The sequence below is a fragment of the Sminthopsis crassicaudata genome, chromosome 1 (genome assembly GCF_048593235.1).
Source record: "Sminthopsis crassicaudata isolate SCR6 chromosome 1, ASM4859323v1, whole genome shotgun sequence".
NCBI lineage: Eukaryota > Metazoa > Chordata > Mammalia > Dasyuromorphia > Dasyuridae > Sminthopsis > Sminthopsis crassicaudata.
In genome coordinates, this window is record NC_133617.1 from 8,129,578 (window position 1) to 8,152,871 (window position 23,294).

A 23,294-nucleotide genomic window follows, 5' to 3' on the forward strand; every position below is an offset into this window, starting at 1 on the left:
CTATGTGGGAGGAGCCGTGAGAGTCCCTAAGTGCCGGCCCTGGTTATGATTGGAGGAAAGAGCGCAACCCTCCTAGGTGATGGACAGGCTTTTGGGCCTGAGAAGAGCCTCCCAGACTGGGGTAGAGAAGCAGGAAGTGTCTGGGTGAGATCCCTTTCTCCTTCCTGCCGTTCCATCTGTTGCCTTCTTTCCCTTGGAGCCACTGTCCCTCTGTCTTGTCGCAGCTCGCAGGTAGGTGTGAGCCAGCATCCCTCCTATTTCCTGGCTTCTGTTGACTTCTCTGGCCATCGGGGCCCCTCGTGCTCTGACCTTGTGGAGAGTGTCCTCCAGGCCGATCAAAAGCGCCCCTTCTACCATGCCTTCTTGTTGGATGAGCTCCCTAAACGTTTCGCAGGCTCCCAGCCACTTCCCCAACTTCCTGGCTCCCCCTGCCCAGACTTACCTGCCAGACTTCAGACTTGGCCCAGAGGAATCTGGCAGTCCTGATTCCAGCCTTCTGATCAGGGCCCAAGGACCCTATCCCCCCTTTCCCAGTCTCTACCTGAGCCCCCCTGCCCAGCTCCTGGTCAGACCTCAGGACTCAGACTTCCTGCTTTACCAGGCTCCATTGTCTCCTGGAGCACTTTTATCACTCCAATGTTTCTGATCTCCCTGCCATGGCCCATTGGTCTACTCCTACTACAAACTCTACTCCTGCTCCCCAGGCCTGCTTCCCAACCCTCTTCCTTCAGACCCTCAGGGCTCAATCCTAGACTGGGTTTGATCTTCTTGTTTTAGGTTTCCCCTGGTTATTCCCAGGGGCTCCAAGCCAGAATCTCCCCAGCCCCACCTTCTCTGGCTTTCCTTTCCCTACACCAAACAGTCGATCTATTGTCTAGAGTTAAGTGTGTTAAATGGGGAGAGAAGATGGAAGGAGAGCAGAGAACCAGGGGGAAGGAGAGCTCTGACTCAGGAACCATTGAAGCTCTTACTGGTCTCCTAACTGGGATCACAAGCCCCTTGTACTTCTGGGGATTCTATAGGAAGATCGGGAGAGGAGAGAGAAAAAGAGTAAGTGGAAGGGGATGAATTTTCCTGTTCAGACCACCTACCTTTCCAATCTGGCCCTCCCTGCTGCCCTCATCCTTCTGCATAGTGGAGGGTAGGGCTAGGGCCTTTGAAATTCCCTGTTGGGATCTCATCCCCAGTGAGCTTACTTCCTGCTTATTGAAACCTCTCCCTCTTTCTGGGATGGTTTTCCCTCTCCAGCTCAGTCTTCACAGTCCAAGCAAATGGACTCTGATGCCAAACTTGAAGGAAAAGTAGGCTGGTTATATCATGATAGTCCCAAATAGCAATCCCCCAGAGGATGATGAGCACAAAGGCAATCAGCCTGGGATGAAGATTGTGGCAAGGGGAGGGTAGAGGTAAAGAAGGAAGGGGCTCCTTTGATCCAGCAGTGTTACTACTGGGCTTCTATCCCAAAGAGATTTTAAAGAAGGGAAAGGAACCTGCATGTGCAACAGCTCTTTTCATAGTGGCTAGAAACTGGAAACTGAGTGGATGCCCCTCACTTGGAGAATGGCTGAATAAATTGTGGTTTATGAATATTATGGAATATTATTGCTCTGTAAGAAATAAGCAGCAGGATGAATACAGAGAAGCTTGGAGAGACTCACATGAACTGATGCTGAGTGAAATGAGCAGGACCAGGAGATCATTATATACTTCAACAACAATATTGTATGATGATCAATTCTGACGGACGAGGCCCTCTCCAACAATGAGATTAACCAAATCAGCTCCAACAGAGCAGTAATGAACTGAATCAGCTGCACCCAGAGAAAGAACTCTGGGAAATGAGTATGAACTGCTACATAGAATTCCCAATCCCTCTATTTTTGTCCGCCTGCATTTTGGATTTCCTTCACAGGCTAATTGTAGTCTGATTCTTTTTGTATAGCAAAACAACTGTTTGGACATGTATACATATATTGTATTTAATTTATACTTTAACGTATGTAACATGTATTGGTCGACCTGCCATCTGAGGGAGGGGGTGGGGGGAAGAAGGGGAAAAATCGGAACAAAAGGTTTTGCCATTGTCAATATTGTAAAATTACCCATGCATATATCTGGTAAATAAAAAAAAAAAAAAAAAAAGAAAGAAAGGAGGGGCTCTCCTGGGGGCTCTGGGACTTTCTCTTGGCAATGAAAATCTCCCATGGAAGCTGTGAACACTGTTAATTAGAGCTTTGTCTGTTGCTTCATTTGTGGGGCTAGAAAGGGTGGGAGAAACCCAATTCTGAGATTTAAAGATCAGGACCAGGAGGAACTTGACAAAATGGAGTCATTTTGGTTACTTTGTTACCCACACAGGGAGCCAGGAGCCAGAGGGAATGGGCCCTGGAAGTCTCAGACCTTCTCCTCAGGTGAGTGCAGTTCATCCACAGACCTGACCATCAGCACTCACAACCATTGCCATGGACATGGAATATGGGCTGTAAAGCTGGCAATGTCTTTATTTTGGATCATTTCCTTACCAAAATGGGCATGAGGTGTAACACAGTAGGAACAAAACTTCTCTATTCTACTGTGTTTTAAACTAATTCATTGGGACCTTGGTATTTTGAGCAGTAAGACCCATCCCCCCCAAGCCTAAATGGGTGCCCTTCCTATTTGTTTTAATTCTGTCTCCTTACAACTGACAGACAAGGATGACCACTTCCATCATTACTCTTTATTACCTACGAGTCATATCTTTTCTGTCTGAATGGCACACACGTGCATGCACACACACACACACAGAGCTTCTTCCCTTTCTCTTTCTTGTGGCAAGCTCTCCCTTGTAATAACTCAATAGCCAGAGAAACCCTTCAGATTCTGGACAGGTCTGGGAGCAGACCCCTGAAGACTTCCCCAGACCTTTTTTTTTGCAGTGCTGTCACCAGAGCAGAAACTGGCCTCCTTGTGTTGCTCAAGTCACACAAGCCTTCCCAGGGCTCTCTGAAACTTTCCCCTTTGCTGTTTCTTGGTCAAGTCAATAAACATTTGGACAGGCCCTAGAAGCCAGTCAATGAGTGTAAAGTTCTGTCATCTCTACATTTGCGATCATTCTCTGGGAGGAGGTTTCTTTTCTGTATGTCTTTTTCTCTGTGAGCAGGTTTCTTGGGAGACTTCTGGAGCCTCCAGCCAGAGCGAAGGTAGAATCTCGAATCCTCTTCTTCCTTAATTCTGGCTCTGAATCTCCTCCAGCTCTTGTCCTTATCCCAATCCAGACTGTTTGTCCAGGCTCAATGTTGCCTTCTTTTATCCTCCCAGAGAATGGGCTTGTGGGAACTCCTTACTGACCAATGAACAAGCTCCTTTAAAGTATTTATTCAAAGGTGTAAACTCCCTTAAAGATTTGAACTAAAGGTGTGAACGCTGAGCTAGAGAATTGCCAAGTACCGACTTATAAGAACCTAACAAATGAGTTCTAGGATGGAGAGTTGTGGGCCATCCTACTGCTCTGGCACTTCTAAAACTGGCCTGATACAGATAATTTTTTTTTAATTTTTTATTAAAGCTTTTTATTTACAAAGCATTTACAAAGTAATTTTTCAACATTGATCTTTGCAAAATCTTCTGTTCCAAATTTTCTCCTCCTTCCCCCCATCCCCTTCCATAGATGGCAGGTAATCCAATACATATTAAATATTTTACAAAATATGTTAAATTCAATATATTTATACATAGTTATACAGTTATCTTGCTGCACAAGAAAAACCAGATCAAGAAGAAAAAAAAAAAAACCGAGAATGAAAATACAATGCAACTAAACATTTACAGAGAGCACAAGAATGTGATGTTGTGATCCACACTCAGTTCCCATAGTTCTGTCTCTGGGTGTGGATGGCTCTCTTTATCACCGGACAAGTGAAACTGGTTTGAATCATCCCATTGTTGAAGATCAGAATTGATCATTGTATATTATTGCTGTTGCTGTGTATAATCTCTTGGTTCTGCTCATTTCATTTAGCATCAGTTCCTGTAAGTCTCTCCAGGCCTCTCTGAAATCATCCTGCTGGTCATTTCTTACAAAACAATAATATTCCATAACATTCATAAAACATAACTTATTCACATAATTTCTCCAATTGATGGGCATCCACTCAGTTCCCAGTTTCTTGTGAGTACAAAAAGAGTTGTCACAAACATTTTTGCACATGTGGGTCCCTTTTCTTCCTTTAAGATCTCTTTAGGATATAAGCCCAGTAGTAACACTGCTGCATCAAAGGGTATGCACAAGTTGATAACTTTTTGAGCATAGTTCCCAACGGTTCTCCAGAATGGTTAGATCCATACACAGTTCTACCAACAATATATCAGTGTCCTGGTTTTCCCACATTTCCTCCAACCTTCATCATTATCTTTTCCTATCATCAATAAACAATATAATGGATGGAAATGGCTTCAGCCAAAATTCAGTTTAGATGTTAAGCAAAAATCAGATATTCCTAGGGAATTCCACAAATTAAAGGAGATTTATTTAATTACAGCATCAACAAGGCATTCAGTAAAGATTCAGAGTTCTTAAGCTTGAGTAGACAAGGCTGACCTTGGTTCCATGTAGGAGCTCATCTGGTCAGCAGAGCTGGGTGTGGAAGTGTACCATTTTGGATAATCTGTCATATCGGATGGACCCTGATTTCACAGGTGTAGCCTTTTAGGCCTTTAGCTTGCCAGACACCCACACTTATTTGACCAGAGGCCTTCAGAAAATACTGCTTGCAGGGAAGCACTTGGAGCCTTTCTTATTATGTAAGTCTAGTCCTGGAATAGCTTTGTCACCTTTCAAGGGAAAAGAATCAAAACTAGCCTCATTAATTTATTGAATTTTTTCTACTCTTTTTGATCAGATTGACTATTATTTGTCATTTCAAAGAAGCCATTTACTATTGTAATTTTTTTAATTTCCAATTTATCTATTTCCCTGCTAATTTTAGTATCTTCTTGCAATGGTCCGGTCTAGCTCTTTGGTATTAGGATATCTAGGTATATTTTGTATATCTAGGTATATTTTGATATCTAGGTATATTAGGATATCTAGGTATATTTTGGTATTAGGATATCTAGCTTTGGTATTAGGATTTATTAAAAGATTATCAAATGTTCATACTTACTGACACAGTGGTCCTGCCACAAGGCAAAAAGTCAAAGGAAGGGAGGGAAAGATTCTAGCTACACTATATGTTAAATTAAATTTATGTATACATATTGATATAATAATTTTTCATAAGAAACAGATCAAAAAGGGAAAAAAATGAGAAAGAAAACAAAATGCAAGCAAACGATAACAAAAGAGTGAAAATGCTATATTGTGATCCACACTCACTTCCTGTAATCCTCTCTCTGGATGTAGATGGTTCCATGAGAAACTATATATGCATTGATTCTTCAAATACTCAGAAAGCTTGATCAGTGACCTTTTCAACTGAAATTCCAACAATGTAGACTAATGTCTGTATCCATCCTATAATTCTTGCTTAGGTGTCACATAAATTCTCAGAGGATTCATCCAATATGATGGAGTCCTTCTTTACTTTCTCCTGGTATCTGTAGGGCACTTGCTCTAGCTCTTCCTTACCAAGTGACCAGCTCATCTTCTTGTCCTACAATTCCTTTATGTGAAATTTGAGCAATGTTAATTATCCCAACAGAGGACACCAAGAAATTTCAGAAAACGCTTTGATCAGCCATCATCACTGTCTTGACAAATGGGGAGAGACAATTGCCAAAAATGATACCAAATAGATAATTAGCTTGTAAAATCTTTTAATCTTATGATCTATTTGTGTTGAAAAAGGAAAAACATGGGGCAGCTAGGTGGCGCAGTGGATGGAGCACCAGTCCTGAATTCAGGAGGACCCGAGTTCAAATGTGGTCTCAGACACTTAACACTTCCTAGCTGTGTGACCCTGGGTAAGTCACTTAATCCCAGCCTCAGGAAAAAAAAAGAAAGAAAGAAAGAAAAAGGGAAACCACAACTCTGGGACCCTACTGTCTTTTTCTATAGGGCAGAAATGGGGACCATCACCAGTTGTCTTGGTCTGTCTTTGCCACTGGACTCAGACTATTCTGAAGTAAGGCTGACTTTGCACAGGTCTGTCCCCAGGTGGGAGCCTCACCTGGCTGTGTCCAATAAGAAATCCAAGCTATGTCAAACTCCTGAGGTTAAATTTCTGCTCTAACTTTGTCCATGCCCCACACACGCCATCTTTGTTGAACCCTGTGTGAGTTAGTTGCATTCTGCCTCCTGGTGTCTTTCTCATCCCCCATCCCCCACCCCCCATACCTGGTGGAGTCTTTCTTTTCATCCCCCACCACACCTTGTGAGGGTCCTTCTCTTTGGAGCTAACTACCCCTTTTAGAGGGCTATATGGTTAAGGAGTGGTCAGAGCTCACTTAGGAGCAGACTCCAAAACCAAAAGTTTTAGGGTTTCATATCACATTGGTAAGGTTTAGATTTAGGGAACCAAAATGAAATTAAGGTTTCTGGTGTTCAGGGAGTTAAATGATAAGGTCTAGTAGCAGGTTCAGAGTTCAGGGAACCAAATAGAGAGGTTTGGCTTCCCTGCAACCCCTTGGGATTTGGCATAAGGGTAGGCGTAAAGGGCCAAAACTTTTATGCACTGAGGTTGGACAACTGACCACTTAAGGCTAATTACTTATTGGACAATACTCTATTAGAATATGCTTGGAAAATGGCCCTTCCCACTATTCTGTGCTGGTTCAATCATTTGGTGTGTACAGAGAATTGTAGGAAGGACTAGGGGGTGGAGTAAGACAAGTCAGGGTCACTTTGGCTGTAGACAAGGAGAGGAGATGTTGTGGAAATCCTGCGTCCATCCAATTCACTTCTACCCCTAAAGACCAAAAATAAAAACCAAAGGCTTTTGCTTATCCTGACTCCAGCTGATTCTAAGGTATCCAGGGTGCTAACTTGGTCTTCACAAGTAGGGAGTTTTGGGGACTCCTTCTGGTGGCATAGAGGTTCTCTGTAAAGGAATTTACAGACCCCAAAACCTAGATTGATAAAAGAGGTTTATTTTGGGGCTTGGAAGTAAGGTTAAAGTCTGGTTAGGGACATAGGTGAGGGTAAAGAGAGGATGACACAGGAAACAGTATTCCAGTGGACAGAGGACCTTATTGTGCCAAGCATAGGACTGGCATGTTTGGAACCTCTACAAAGAGAGGATTTTAGTTTGGCTATTTTATAATAGGGGGCTTTGGTTACAAGCTGAAGGGGACTCGTGGGTGGAGTCCCACGTTGGCTCCTAGCTGGGTTTCAGCTTCCAGCTAGAATTTGAATTAAGTTCAATGAGTTTCAGGACTGAGCTGACCCCACCCAGGTAACAACTGTTTGTTCTTCAGGGCTGGATCCCTCACTGAGGCAGAGTTAGAGGAGATTTTCTCCTTTAAGGATTTTCAGAATTTCGGGGTCCCCTCTTCAATATCAAGCATAGGCTTCACAAGGGGTTGTAGGCCATTGTCTCCCATTTAAGTAGCTTGGTATAGGCCAAAAATAAATTTTCCCTAGTTGGCCTCTGGGGACATTTGAAACCATCCAGAAGGAGAGTCTAACCCCTTTCTTCAGTCAGAACTTGTTCCTGGGGGCTATGTGAATCAAAGATGCCCATTTGCCCCTCATCATGGCATCATGAATTATTCCATTTTATGACTCTGAGAAGTAGATTGTTACTGCTAACTGCCCCCATTGGTGACTTTGTTACTATAAGCAGTTTGTTACAACTGTTAGAGAAGCTGGTTGTTACTACTAACTGCCCCCATTTGTGACTCTGTTACCAAAAGTAATTTGTTACAACTCTGTTAGAGAAGCTGATTGTTTCTGCTAACTGCCCCCAATTGAGACTTTGTTACTATGAGCAGTTTGTTACAACTGTTAGAGAAGCTGGTTGTTACTACTAACTGCCCCCATTTGTGACTCTGTTACCAAAAGTAATTTGTTACAACTCTGTTAGAGAAGCTGATTGTTTCTGCTAACTGCCCCCAATTGAGACTTTGTTACTATGAGCAGTTTGTTACAACTGTTAGAGAAGCTGGTTGTTACTACTAACTGCCCCCATTTGTGAATGTTACCATAAGCAGTTTGTTACAACTCTCTTAGAGGAGCCCATTGTTACTGCTAACTGCCCTTATTTGTGACTGTTACCATTTAAGCAGTTTGTTACAACAGTGAGCTACTACAGTTGGTTAGACAAGCAGATTGTTACTCCTAGTTACTGTTTAATGTTAATGTTAATGCCAAGCTGGAAAGTTGGAAATGAGGTACATCTGTAATCTTGGAAGGTACATTAAGTAGCCTGAAAAGTCTCCCATCTTCATTTAGAGAGTATATAAACCCTGGCTCTCAGATCAATAAATAGAACTGCCTTGATGGTTTCCACCTGGCTCATGTGCTTCATTACCACACTCTCCGTATTCAATGGAGCTGGATTCCTACAGGTAAACCGTTCACGGTCAGGGTTGTCCAGGGGAATGTTCCTCTGGTCACAAGGACTGGAGTAGATAGAATCTAAAGCTTCCCTACAATTGTGAATGATGTCATCCAACTGAGTGCTGTCAGGGAGCAGGGTGCCAGGATTGAGAGTGTAGCATCAAGTCAGGGGTGTCTAATAGGAGAGCCTGATCCTGGTAAGCCTCCTACTAGCAAGCTGCCTGATGACTTTTGGCTTCTAGAATGCTCTGAACCAGCACCTGTATCCCAAAGAGATTTTAAAGGAGGGAAAGGCACTCCCATGTGTAAAAATGTCCGTGGCAGCCCTTTTTATAGGGGCAAGAAACTGGAAACTGAATGGATGTCCATCAGTTGAAGAATGGCTGAATTAGTTATGATATATGAACGTTATGGAATATTATTGCTCTGTAAGAAATGACCAGCAGGATGAATACAGAGAGGCCTGGAGAGACTTACATCAGCTGATGCTACACATGGCTCTCTTCAGTAATAAGTTGATTGAAGCCAATTCCAATGATCTTGTGATGATGAGAGCTATCTACAAACAGAGAGAGGACAGTGGGAACTGAGTGTGAATCACAACATAGTATTTTCACTTTTTTTCTTATTTGCTTGAATTTTATTTTCTTTCTCATTTTTTTTCCTTTTTAATCTGACTTTTCTTGTACAGCATGATAACTGTATAAATACGTATGCCTATATTACATTTACACATATTTTTTACTATCTTTAACATATATTGAATTGCTTGGCATCTAGGGGAGAGTGGGGGGGAGAAAAGCAAGGAAATTGGAACACAAGGTTTTGCAATGGTCAATGGTGAAAAATTATCCATGCATTTGTTTTGAAAATAAAAAAGCTTCAATAAAAAAATAAATAAAAGAGGCGGCCAGGATTCTCATCCTTGCCTCTGCTGTTGCTGGACACCAAGACTTGCTTCACCACATACTGGGTAATCATACATGTTAGGATTAGGTGAGAACTCAAGTTGGCCAATTGTAGCGAGCTATCGTCTCCAGAAGCTGCCAGATCCCTCTCTGGGAAGAGATCTGCTGTGTCAACTCAAATCTCTTGGACAGATTCTTCTTCCTGTAAGGAACCATTGTCTCCAGGCAGTTGCTGTTAACTCTTGTCCAGAGAAGTGACTTCCCTTCCTGCAGAGAGCTGCGTCAAGCCAGATGTAGTGCAGAGTCTTCTCTTCTTTAACTCTTGTCCTTCTCCAGTCCAATCTGCTCTCCAGGCCCAATGTTGCCTCTTTTATCCTCCCAGAGAATGGGTGTGGGATAATGCAAGGGCTTCTGGGAAGAACCACTTCAGCCAATGAGCTTGCTCCTTCTATCAAGTCAACCTGAGTTCTCACCTTGTAATTGTCCAGACAACCTGAATTCTCACCTTGTCACTGTCCAGACAACCTGAGTTCTCACCTAGTAATCCTAACACATACACATTAGCTTCTTGGTAGTTTCATTTGGTCTATCCTGTGCTGAGTGTCATGCACTGGCATAGACCATGAGAGAAACAGGGAAAAAAAGGAGATTGAAAAAGGATATAATGATGGAACCTCGTCAAGCCAATATTCAGGATAGATATTGAGCAATAATGACACTCCTGGGTTGTTCCATAAGTAAAAGGAGGTTTCCTGAAGTATAGCCTAAAAAGAACCTTTTGTAAGGTCCCTAGAATTCTCTCATGGGCGAGTTCTTCTTAGTACACAAAGGAATGTGGCATCTTGGGAAATCTGTCTTATCTGAAGGACTCTGATTTCACAGAGGTAGCCTTCTTAGCCTTCTAGTTTGCCAGGCAGATGTGCTAGCTTGTCCAGAGCCCCTCAGAATACTGCTCAGAGAAAAGAACATGGTGCCTTTGCCCACTATGTAAGTCTGATTCCGTGACCAGCTTTGTCACCTTCCAGGGAAGAAAACAAAACTGACCCAACCATGTGGCAGGGGAGGGACAGAACTCCAAGGGATGATGGCTCTTTCACCAAAGCTGATAAACTGAATGGGGAGGGTGCTACCTTTGGCAGCCAGCAGGTGAGTGGTCAATCTAGGCCAAGACTGAAGAAAGATCAGCACTGAATTAAGCACTTTGTCAATGTCTTTCCTGGTCCTTAGAGCAAACTCTAGTGTCATTATTCCCATCTTACTCTTGCTTATGTAATCAGGAAGATCTGGAGCAGAAGATATTGATTTACTTCATTTTTTAAAATTCAAATTTTGTTTTTTGTTACAAGAAAAAATAAATTTCCCTCCCTTCCCTTTCTGCCATGCTTTCTCATTAAGCAAGAAAAGTAGCCCCCTAATCATAAGAATGTATGCAAACTAAATACAATTTCTTATTGGTCATATCTAAAGAATATTTTCTATCTGTACTCTTAAGTATCATGTCTATGAAGAGGTAGACAACATGTCATCATGAGTCCTCATTGCATTGTTCAGAGTTGCTATGCAAGTTTATACATATGTATACATATATCTGTATCAAGTAAGATTCACCTTCTCACTCTTTCACCTCCTCCCACAATCCCCTCTGAGAACACAAGTAAAACACAATCCATTTGTACACAATGGATAGTCAGTCTGAAAAGTCAAAAATCCCCCTTTGCTATGTCCTGGAAAATCCTTCTCATTCTGCACCAGAGTCTTCATCTTTAAGTGGCAGGCAGCATGTTCTGTGATCATTATTCCTTGGGGGTTTTGGTCTTTATGTTAACCAGAATTCAATGCAGCAATACTCCATTACATCTCTAGGCCTTATTTGTTCACCCATCTCCCCATTTTGGGTATAGCTCTCAGAGAGGACCAGCCTGCGGGGGGTGGGCCCAGGTGGAGAGTGAGCCTGGGGTGAAGTTTGGACACCCGGGAGGAGGTTAGGGCAGAAGAGGGGGTCGTTGTATGATGGGAAGAGGAGGCAGGACTTATATGGGAGAAGCAGTGGGAGTCCTTAAGTGATGGCCCTGGTTGTGAATAGAGGAAAGAGCTCAACCATCCTGAGGGATAAACAAGGTGGGGCTCTTGGGACTGGGAAGACCCTCCCAGACTGTATTGGAGGAAAGTAGGAAGTCTTTGGGCTGAGATCCAAGCATGTCTTTCCTTCTTTTCCTAGGACCTACTGTCCCTTTGTCTTCTGGCAGACAGACCTGTGCTTGCAGCTCACAGGTAGGTCTGAGCCAACATCCCCCAGCCTGTTGGCTGACCTGGCCATCGGGTACCCTCTTTCCCCTCTGACCTTGGGATGAGTGTCCTCCCGGTCGGCCAAAAGCACACCCTTCTACCATGCCTTCCTCTTGGATGAGCCCCCAGCCATTTCCCCAACTTCCTGGCTCCCCCTGCCCAGACTTACCTGCCAGACTTCAGACTTGGCCCATAGGAATCTGGCAGTCCTGATTTCAGCCTTCTGATCAGGACCCAGGGGTTCCCTGTCCCTGTTCCTACCTCTTGCCTAGAGAGTCAGATTCTCCTTCAGACCTAATCCCCTTTACGGATCCTCAAATTCTGCCTTCCTACCCCCAGGACCCAATTTAGATCCACTTATCAAAGTTCTTCCCTGCTTCCCCTCAACACAACCTGTAGCCCTTGTGCTCATTCCCATCTGGTCCCAGGCTTGTGACTCCCTGTCTCCACTTTCCCTTTAGTGACTCCAAGCCCAGGCTCTACCAGAGCCCCCCTCCCCAGCTCCTGGCCAGACCACAGGTCTCAGACTTCCTGCTGTACCAAGTTCAACTGTACAGCCTTCTGTACACTTCTGTACACTTCTGTCACTGCAATATTCCTGACCTTCCTGCCATGACCTATATTGTTCTGTCTTTCCTCCCAGACTCTACCTCGTTCCCCATTCCTCCTTCCCAGCCCCTTTTCTTTCAGGGCCCTTAGGTCTCAATTCCAGACAGGGTTTTGTCTTGTCTTAAGAATTCCTCTTGTCATTCTTGGCCTCTTCCATCCCCCACCTCCCCTGGCTTCCCTCCTCCTAACTCAAGCAGTCTATTGTGTAGAATTAAGTGTGTGTTGGGGAGAGAGCATAAAGGGAGGGCAGAGAACCAGATGAAAGGAGAACTCTGACTCAGAAACCATTAAAACTTTCATTGGTCTCCTACCTGGAGTCCCAAGCCTCTTGTTCCTCTGGGTTCTGTATAGGAGGATGGGGAGAGGAGGAGGAGAGGAGCAAGATGGGTTTTCCTGTTCAGACGCCTTCATTTCCAATCCTGCTCCTCCCTGCTGCCTGCATCCTTCTGTAGTAGTGGAGTCTTGGTCCTGAAGGCATGGCCCCGGACTTTGAAACTCCCCATTGAGGTCTCACCCTGTATGTCTCTTTAAGCTTGCTTCCTGCCTATGGAAACTCCTTTCCCTTCTGGGATGGTTCTCTCAGTCTTCGGGAGAACCAGGCCTGGTCCAAGCAAATATTGGGTCAAATGTAGACTCGAAATTTGGAGAGAAATTAGACTTTATCTTGATGGTCCCAAGGAGCAGTCACCCAGAGGATGAGGAGCACAAAGACAATCAGCCTGGGATGAAGATTGTGGCAAGGGGAAGGTAGAGGTGAAGAAGGGAGGGACTGTCCCTGGGGCTCTAGGACTTCCTCTTGGCTATCAGAAAGGCTTAGAATGAAAGTCTCCCATGGTAGCTGTGAACACTACTTGGCTGTACTTGGCTGTTGCTTCATTTGTGGGCCAGAAAGGGTGTGTAGGGGGGAAGCCCAATCCTGACATGGATTAATTTCTGAACCAGGAGGAACATGATTAAATTGAATCATTTTGGTTACTTTGCTATCTTTACAGGGAATCTGGAGCCAGAGGGAATGGGCCCTGGGAGCTTCCGACCTCCTCCTCAGGTGAGTGCAGGCCATCCCAGACCTGACCAGCATCAGCAGTCACAGCCATTGCCATGGACATGGAGGATGGGCTGTGAAGTTGGCGATGTCTCATGTATGAATTGATCCTTTACCAAAGTGGGCATGTGGTATATAACACAGCTGCTCTCCTGTGTTTGAAATGGACTCATTAGACTCTTGGTGTCTTGAACAGTAAGGATCCTCCCCCCTCCCCAGCCTAAATTGTACTCTTCCTATTTGTTTCTAAGTTCCATGTCCTTACAGCTGACAGACAGGGATGACCACTTCCATCATTACTCTTAATTACCTAGGACTCATGTCTTTGCTCTCCGAATGGTATACACACACGCACACACACACACACGCACACACACACACACGCATGCACACACACACACACACAAACAACTTCTGTTTATCTTTCTTGTGGTCAAGCTCTCCCTTTAAGCAACTGAAGAGCCAGGAAAACCCTTCAGATTCTAGGCTTGTCTGGACAGATCTGGGAGCAGACCCCTGAAGGCTTCCCCAGCTCTTGGCTTTTTCAGTGCTGTCACCAGAGCAGAAACTGGCCTGCTTTTTCACCAGATTAGCTAAGAGTTTTCCAACTTTATTTGTCATTTCAAAGAAGGCATTTATCATTGCAATTTTTAAATTTCCAATTTATCTATTTACCTTCTAATTTTAATATCTTGTCATACATGTTTTTGGTTTATTCATTTACTTTTCTAATTTTTTAGAATACAGATTTAATTCTTCTTCTTTTTTTTGTAAATGCTTAATGTGAGACTTTAAGTTTATGCTCCTCCCTGAGACTACTTTAGCTGAAAACCAGAATTTTCGGATATTGTTGAATTAGTCTCATTTTCTTTTACAAATTTAGCATTTTTGAGAGCTCTTCTCTGACTCAGTCATTATTTATTAACTCAGTCATTTATATATTAACATTATTTAACAAATCACTGATAAATCTCCATTTAGGTTTGGTGATCCCTGAACCAGAATCAATTTCCATTCTTATTTCATTAGGGAATGAAGACATGTATGAATTATTTCTACCTTTTTATATTTGTGTGCAGAATCTCTATATCCCAGTGATTAATTTTTGTAGAACTTCCATATGTGGCAAAGAAATATGCAAATTCCTCTGTTGTCCCATTTAGAAGTTTCTTTCAACTTTAGTTCATTGCTTGTGCTTTCATCTCAGTCTACATTTTTCATGTCCCTTTTCCTTTTCAGTTCTCTTGTAATTTCCCTTCCTCTCTTGCCCTTCAACTGGAGTTCTGTTCATTAGATTTTTAATTTCATCCATTTTTCTTCCCCTTTCCAAGGAGGATTTCACCTTTCCCTCATTGTCCAAGTTCCCTTTCTTTTTTGTCTAGTTTCTCATTCTCTGATTCATACTTCTTCTACTCTACTTGTCTTTCTCTTTTCCCTGTATACTTCATACAACCAGAAGCCTCCAAGGTATCCATTCTGAGCTCTGCCCTATAGATGCTTTCTGCCACTGGCTCTAGACCAAGTCCACAGATTCCTCTTTCCCATGGTTCCTTCCTTTCAGAGTACTGTGTATTGCTGCAGCTGTCAGGGAAAACATGACTCCATAGCTGGGAGCATTGACACCTGTATTTACCCCCTCATGTTCCTTTACCTTTCTTCCCCCTTCTTCCAGAAATCTCAATCCTGGCTTTTCAGGCACAAAACCCCTAAGCCTGAGGTGAAGTCCCTTATCTCTTCTAAGACCAATCATCAGTAGAACCCCCTCTCACCTCCAAAGTCAGGCCTCCTTCCTTTCTGCACCTTTTCAGCCTTTACACCTTCCTCCCCCACTCCCCAGGTGCTGTTCTCTTTCCAAATCTATGAAGCTCATCTCCTCAATCCCCATTTTTCTTTCCTGTGCTCCAGCCTTTCACACTATTGATGACCCTCTCCTCCAAGATTATCTGTTCTCTAAATTTTTAGGACATGACTATCTCTTATTTTCTGACTCCTTCTTCTCTGTCTCCTTTATTGGATGTTAGACTGCCCTTTACTGTGGAATATTGTCCCTTATTCTTCAGCTCCCATCTGCAGGATAGATCACCCTGGATTGCATTCTCAGCTCCATTGCTCTCTGGGACCCATTCTTTTATCCCTTCCTCTTAACTACTTGGTTTGTATTAGTCTTTCTCTGTTCTAAACTGAGTCAGTTCCATTGTATGAGAAGGTCTCTCTCATGGCTTAAAGGACCTTTTCCTTCTGAATTGAATGGTTACAGGTGACCACTATCAACCTGGCAGTTTGTAGCCTGAGTTTTGTTTTTGGGTTTCTGGCTTTGTTTTTCTTTATGTGATCTGTGGATTCTTTCCATTAAAATTTCATTTTCTCTGTCCAGAATTTCCTTCATGATTGGGTTGTGTCTTTTTGGGAAATCTTTCGTTAGGATTAAAGGCCATGTGCATGCTGCCTTTCCTTTCGGTACACTTTCCTTCAGCAAGGGGTAGATTTTCTTTAAATATTAATTTTTGTTTACTTCAGTTTCCCTAGACTGTGGTTCATTTTTGTGCGTTTTCCTTCCTTGCTTGTTCTTTTATTTTCTTTGAGAAGAGTTTTAATTTTCTATTCCTTGTCCATTTACAAAAGAAGATTACAAATCCCAGAAAGTTGGAAAGGGGTCTGGGTGGGAAGGAGGATTTCAATTCAAAAACAGAGTGGATAGCTCAGTCAGAAAAGTCCCAAAGAAGTAAAGCCAGTGAGTAATGAGGAAGTAGCTGAGCTTTCTCTTTCAAAGCAAGTTGGGGTTTATTAGCCCCACGTCCTATTGGTAAAGGGGGTCTGTAGGGTGCTTATGAAGGAAAGAGCTTTAGTAGCTTCTCTTGGGGTGGGGGTAAGTAATCAGAAGTTAGTTATCCATCTGTAAAAGGGCTGCCTTCCTTTAATGAGAACCCATACTTTGGATAAGAAGGGATTCAAGGGACCCTAAAGAAAAGGAATTATGGAGCCATCACTGGGAACCTCAAAAAGTGTAAAAGAGCAATAAATTTCTGCCACAATGGAACCTCAATTATTCAGAAGTGAAAAAAAAAAACAGAATAAAGATAAGGAAAGGTGAAAGGTGGATTATTCATAAATTGTGATGTGGTCAGGGTAACAATTTTAAATAAAGGCTTAAGCTATGGACAACATCATCCCCAGAGTGATCTCAGGCCCTCAATATCACAACAGCTAATTCTACTTGACTTGACTGAAAATTGTTTCTCACCACTTAACGCAATCCCCAGAGTCTGATGAATATCTCTTCAGAATCCTCTTCATGTCTTCATCAGATAAGACTTTATTCCAGCTTCTTGAAAAGAAAAATAAACCTTTTCTTTAACTTTGGTCTCATTTAAAATGTTAATATAAAAACTTTCTCTCCCTGAGTGTGCTGTGCTTGCCAGCTTCTCACAAACTTTGCAGAATTCACTTTAGCATATTTCACTTCAATCAATTCTGCTGAGGAGGAAATTTCATATCACTCTCTTGTTCTCCCCAGATCCATTTACGTCACAGATAAAGCACAAACATTCTTCCTGATTCCACATCGAGATGCATTCCATAATAAGACATTTCTCACCTTTATCCTAACTGATGCTAGAAAAAGCTTTTCTCAAAATTCAATAAGACTCTTTCTTACCATGGATTCAGGAGTGAACTCTGACACTCAAAAATGATATGACCTTTGAACAAATCTCTTCCATGTGCTTCAGTTTCCTACTCTGGATTGTAGAAAATTGGAATTTTTAATTTTCAAGTGTCTTTCTGCTCTATATCTCATGACTGTTGATGCTTTAGGTGTTGTTGACATTCAAGGATGTGGCTGTAGACTTTACTCAGGAGGAGTGGGGCCTCTTGGATCCTCCTCAGAAAGACTTGTTCAAGGAGGTCATGTTGGAGAATGCCTGGAACCTGCTGTCCCTGGGTAAGGACATTTCCCATGGCAACTCTGAATCTATGATCAAAAAATGCATCTTCCTTTCCTAGAGTACAGGGATTGGCAGAAGTATTAGTTAGAAAGGGGAAAGTACTCATCTGCTGTGTCCATGCAACAGGGAACTCCTGCATGCTTTTTCATTGTTTGATACAAACTTGAGGGTGTCCTTTGTTGCTCCTGCATGTGTCTTTTACCAATTCTAAGTAAGTTTAAGTCAAAGATCAACTCAGCATGGAAATATCTCAAAACATGGAACTAATCTTAGAGGTTATTTTGTCTGACTTCTACCTGCACATGAATTTGTCTGCCAAAGCTCTGAAAATTGCTCAGGCAGCTTTTCCTTACAACCTGTTGCTCTTTGGGATGGTTCTAGTATTTAGAATATTCTTCTTTTTACAACCATCAGTTTGTAGCCCCAAGCACCTTGTCCCCAGTACAAGAAATTTGTCCTTAATCTTCCTTCCTATTGCCCTCAAATTCCAGCAGTGCAATTTGGAATGGGAAAAGAATGAACATTCCTTTTCATCTTCTCTTCGCCATGTTCTTAAAGAAGAACTTTCAGAAATTACATTATTTTCACTAGGATATATACTCACATTAAAAAGAAGGGACAAATGAAGTAAAATGCCATTTGCATCTGGGTAAAGAAAAAAGCAAAATATTATTTCAATTTAACATATTAACCTTCCAGGTTGGTGACAGTTATCCCCCCTTGAGAGTTGAGAAAATTGAGGCAAAACAGAGTTTAATTTACTTAACAAGGGGTACACAGCAAATAATTGTCCATGGCTTAATTTAAACTCAGGTACACCTGACTCTATGCCCATGACTCTCTCCACTGCACTTCTGGCTCCCTTTAGTTTCTCAATAATGGAATCTATGGAATGAGTTTCTAATAGAAGGGGTATCAAAACTAAGATTCCCCCTTTATTTGACTTGAGGCTTCTTAAGCTCAATAACCCTTTTTACTCAAGTTTGGGGTTAGAAGTTTCTGCCACAATGGAACCTAACAAGCAGTCATTTCTTTCTCAGAACAAGTTGTACAACAGGATGATATAGCAAACCCCACCATTGGTTACTAGGATTAAAGCACTAATGGGTGACCATAGACTCATATGTTTGAATATAATGGGGTGAATCTCAAAATGGAACAGCTTTGGATCCTCACTCTATTGCCTAAAGAGAACTAAATTTCAAGCTTCTATCCTTCATCCCTAACTGATTTCCATGTCCAGGACTTCCAGTTCCCAGAGAAGATCTGATTTCTTTTTTTGAGCAAAAAGAAGCCCCATGGATGCTGGACCAGGAAGATCTGAGGAGCAGCATTTTAGGTGAGTGAGGTGAAAGCTGGGATATGAGAGTTGTGGTTACAAGATGCTTCTAGGAATTACCATGAAATAAATATTAGGTCTCAGTCAGAAAGACAATTCTTTCTTCAGACTTTTTTTTTTTTTTTTTTTTTTTTTTTTTTTTTTTTTTTTGCTTCCTGGGCTAGTCACAGAATTTTAACTTCCCATCTATAAAATGAATGAATTATACTCCAAGATCTTGTAAATGATCAGCTGTCATCCTATGAGAAGTCATTGTTTGGAATTTGAGGCCAGAAATCCTCCTGAAAGTGCCAAAAGGGCACTAATCAGTCAAAATTTTTTGTTAGTTATTATTTAAAAGATTTATATTTCTATTAGCTCATGACAAGAATTACATTAAATGGCAAATATATTCAAACGTCAATTACAAATACTACTTTAGGTTGGGTCTTTTTTTTTTATATAGTGTTTAATATACAAAATAACTTTTAAAGTAATAGGATTTCTTCAGGTATTCCTTTGTTTTTGCTGCCTCTGGTAAAGTGGCAACACTATCACTGAAACTTTATTGAATGATCAACTCATGCATGCCCATTCACAGGATATGGATTCCAGTCTCAGGCAGGATTTGGGCCAAGCCCCACAATGATTCTTAGTCGATGGCCTGAGCTGTGCACATAGTGAGAATGAAGATACTTTCTATGTTACTGCTGCTTTACAGTGAGGGTCCAATGTAATTGTGCTTGAAGCTCATAGGATATTAAATCATCCTTGAGATGTGAGCTAATAGGATTTTTAAGTGATTGATTCTGTCCATTTAAAAATTTTCTCTTTGCCTGGGAAAATCAAAAATAACTGTTTCTGTTTTACTTTTGGAGAGAAGGGGAAATAAATATATGTGTGTGTAACTGTGTTTATGTGGTGTCTGTATTCAATTTATTGCTGTCCTTTTTTTTTTTTTTTTTTTTTTTAAAGAAAGAGAGATCAGATTTGAAATAAAGGAAAGAATTACAGAGCAAAGCCTTTATGTGGTAGAAACTCATAAGCCAAGATTCATCATTGATGATCCTGTTAACTTCACCTTGAAAAATATCTGTGTCAATGAGAAAATCCACATTGGAGAGAAATCTTATGAGTATAATCGAAGAGGAAATGGTTTCACAAAAAGGGGAGCTCTTATTGCTCATCAGAAAATCCACAGTGGAGAGAAACCTTATAAATGTAGCCAATGTGGAAAGACTTTTAGCCTAAAGGGAACTCTTAGTGTACATCAGAGAATCCACACTGGTGAGAAACCTTATGAATGTAACCAGTGTGGAAAGACTTTTAGGCAAAAAGTAACACTTACTCTCCATCAGAAAATCCACACTGGAGAGAAACCTTATAAATGTAATGACTGTGGAAAGACTTTTAGGCTAAAGGGAATTCTTAATGATCATCAGAAGATCCACACTGGAGAGAAACCTTATAAATGTAGCCTATGTGGAAAGACTTTTAGGCAAAAGGGAACTTGTAATCTACATCAGAGAATCCATACTGAAGAAAAACTTTATAAATGTAACCAATGTGGAAAAGCTTATATAGAAAGAAGAACTCTTACTGTACATCAGAGAATCCACACTGAAGAGAAACCTTACAAATGTAACCAGTGTGGAAAAGTTTATACAGAAAAGAGTACTCTTACTGTACATAAGAGAATCCACAATGGAGAGAAACCTTATAAATGTCACCAGTGTGGAAAAGCTTATACAAAAAGGAGTATTCTTATTGTACATGAGAGAATCCACACTGGAGAGAAACATTATGAATGCAGCCAATGTGGAAAGGCCTTTAGTAATAAGAAGACTTTTACTAGACATCAGAGAATCCACACTGGGGACAAACCTTATAAATGTAATCAATGTGGAAAGGCTTTTATAGAAAGGGGAGCTCTTACTGCACATCAGAGAATCCACACTGGAGAGAAGCCTTATAAATGTAACCACTGTGGAAAGAATTATAGACAAATTGGAACTCTTATTGAACATCAGAGAATCCATAATGGAGAGAAACCTTATGAATGTAACCAATGTGGAAAGGCTTTTACAAGAAGTAGAAATCTTAAGAATCATCAGAGAATCCACACTGGAGAGAAACCTTATAAATGTAACCAATGTGGAAAGGCTTTCACACAAAAGGGAGCTCTTACTGGACATCAGAGAATCCACACTGGAGAGAAACCTTTTGAATGTAACCAGTGTGGAAAGGCTTTTACCCAAAAAGAAAGCCTTATTAAACATCAGAGAATTCACACTGGAGAGAAACCTTATAAATGTAACCAATGTGGAAAGGCTTTCAAACAAAATGGAGCTCTTAGTGGACATCTGAGAATTCACATTAGAGAGAAATCTTATGAATATAACCAATATGGAAAAGGCTTTTCATAAAAATCTGGTTATTGACAGATCTGTGATGTAATGCAAAAGCATTAAAATCAGGAGGGAAATGAATTAGGGCGGGAACATTGGGAGAAGATGATGTGCTGCTGATGCCTTCCACACTTAGCCTTCTCTTGCTATAACCATATAAAGAGGGAAAATAAATATTGCCTAGAGATTTTATTTTATTCCCCCCCCAGGTTGGGGTTAAGTGACTTGCCCAGGGTCACACAGCTAGGAAGTGTTAAGTGTCTGAGACCAGATTTGAACTCAGGTCCTCCTGAATTCAGGGCTGGTGCTCTATCCACTGAGCCACCTAGCTGCCCCACCTAGAGATTTTAGACAGCTTCTAAGGCATATTGGATCCTTTCTGCCTCGTCTTTTACTTGAAAAGCCTTCTGGGAGAATGGGAAGATCACTACATTTGGAATCAAGAGTACATGGGTTGAAATTCTCCTTCTGTACCTCTGTGGTTTACTGTATGAAGATGTATTCTGATGGAAGTGGATATCTTCAACCAAGAGAAGATCTAATTCAGTTCCAATTGATCAATGATGGACAGAATCAGCTACACCCAGAGAAGGAACACTGGGAAATGAGTGTAAACTGTATTTTTGTTTTTTTCCCCAGGTTATTTTTAATTTTTCTGAATCCAATTCTTCCTATGCAACAAGAAATTTGGTTCTACACACATATATCATATCTAGGATATACTATAACACAGTGTTCCTCAAACTTTTTAAATAGGGGATCAGTTCACTGTTGCTCAGCCTGTTGGAAGGCTGGACAATAGTAAAAACAAAAACTCACACTCTGCACCCCTCAGACCATTTGCCATAACCCGGAGGGCCACATAAACTCCTCATTGGGTCGCATCTGGCCCGAGGGCCATAGTTTAAGAACCCCTGCTATAACATATTTAACATGTATGGGGCTGCCTGCCGTCTAGGGGAGGAGGTGGAGGGAATGAGGGGAAAATTCGGAACAGAAGTAAGTACAAGGGATAATGTTGTAAAACATTACCCATGCATATGTACTGTCAAAAAAAAAAGTTATAATTATAAAATTAATTTTTTAAAAAGAGAAAAAACAAACAAAAAAAAATTCAGTGATTTAATAAATCATTCAAATTCAAAAGGTAGTGTTCTCTCATCACCCCCTGTAAATGTCACATTTCATGTCAAGGGATTTGTTATGTTCTATACCTTTAACTATTCAGATTCAGCTCTAGAACATCTGCTGCTCTCTGTATTAGCCAAGATGATGACACTCTTGCAGATATTTTCACTAGGTATTTTTGGACAATTAGAGATAGTTTGCTATCTGTCACTTATTTCTGCAAGATCCAAGTGGAAATTATCAACAATGAAGGGAGGAGCAGCTCCCATTTCAAACTTTTAACCAAGCATGGTGTCTCTGTCCCAAGGATGGTCTCAGTCCTTTAAGCATTTATATTGTTTTTTCTGCCTCCCAACTTGCATTTTTTTGAACTAACCTTAAAATGGGGACCAGGCGTCCTTTCATCCTCCAGTCTTTAACTTCATGGGAAAGCCATTTATCCTATTTACTATTAATCCAGGTGGAGAGTGAGCCTGGTGTGGGATTTGGAGGCCATTGAGGAATATAGGGCAGAATATGGAATCTTTGGGGATGGGGTCAGGGCTTGGGGGAGGAAGGTAGTGGGATTCCTTAAGTCCTAGCCCTGGGTATGGTTGGAAGAAAAGGTTCAACCATCCTGGTAGCCTCTGGGGCTGGAGAGAGGGGTGCTCTGTGGAATAGGAAGACCTTCCCAGAGTGGGCTATCTGGAGGAAGGAAGTAGGCTGCTTTGTATGCCTTAAAGTTTAAATCTCTTTTTTCACTTAGCACTGAGATTCCTCTGCCTTCCTTTGTAGCTGGGATCCCTTGGTCTTCTAGAAGCAGGTCTATTTACAGAGGTCCCAGTGGGTCTGAGCCAGAGTGCCCCACATTTCCAGGCTTCTACTGCTTTCCCTAGTCATTGACTCATTCATAGCTACCCTTGTGGTGAGTGTCCCATAGTTTGCCTGGAGCACCCACATTTGGGATTATAGATTAGCTATTGGATGAGTCCACCACCTCTAAATCTTTCCAGTTTCTTAAGCTAGTCACACTTCCTGACTCACTCTCTCCAGATTTACCTTTGCCTCACATTTTGCCACATTTCAGAGTCTACCCATAGGATGCAGGAGTCTTGATTCCAGCCTTCCTATCAGTACCCAGGGTTCCTGTCTCCATATCCTGCTTTCAGACCTGGTCCCCTTTCAAGATACAT

General features: G+C 41.7%; 1 protein-coding gene across 4 annotated transcripts; it reads left to right on the top strand.

Moving 5' to 3' along the window:
• Positions 1 to 4: 4 nt before the first annotated feature.
• On the top strand, positions 5 to 22,140 carry LOC141556744 (zinc finger protein 606-like). 4 transcript variants are annotated; one of them, XM_074291447.1, is made up of 8 exons: positions 152 to 231; positions 2,359 to 2,411; positions 10,413 to 10,533; positions 11,606 to 11,658; positions 13,275 to 13,327; positions 17,138 to 17,264; positions 18,512 to 18,607; positions 19,562 to 22,140. In XM_074291447.1, exons 3-8 carry the CDS (start codon positions 10,502 to 10,504, stop codon positions 21,010 to 21,012), a joined length of 1,812 nt encoding a protein of 603 aa, XP_074147548.1. In that variant the 5' UTR covers positions 152 to 231; positions 2,359 to 2,411; positions 10,413 to 10,501; the 3' UTR covers positions 21,013 to 22,140. The 4 variants fall into 4 exon arrangements, with proteins under 4 accessions (XP_074147538.1, XP_074147563.1, XP_074147557.1 ...); XM_074291437.1 differs by lacking the exon at positions 10,413 to 10,533 and having other exon boundaries at positions 5 to 231; XM_074291462.1 differs by lacking the exons at positions 10,413 to 10,533; positions 19,562 to 22,140 and adding an exon at positions 19,188 to 19,527 and having other exon boundaries at positions 7 to 231.
• Positions 22,141 to 23,294: the final 1,154 nt, after the last annotated feature.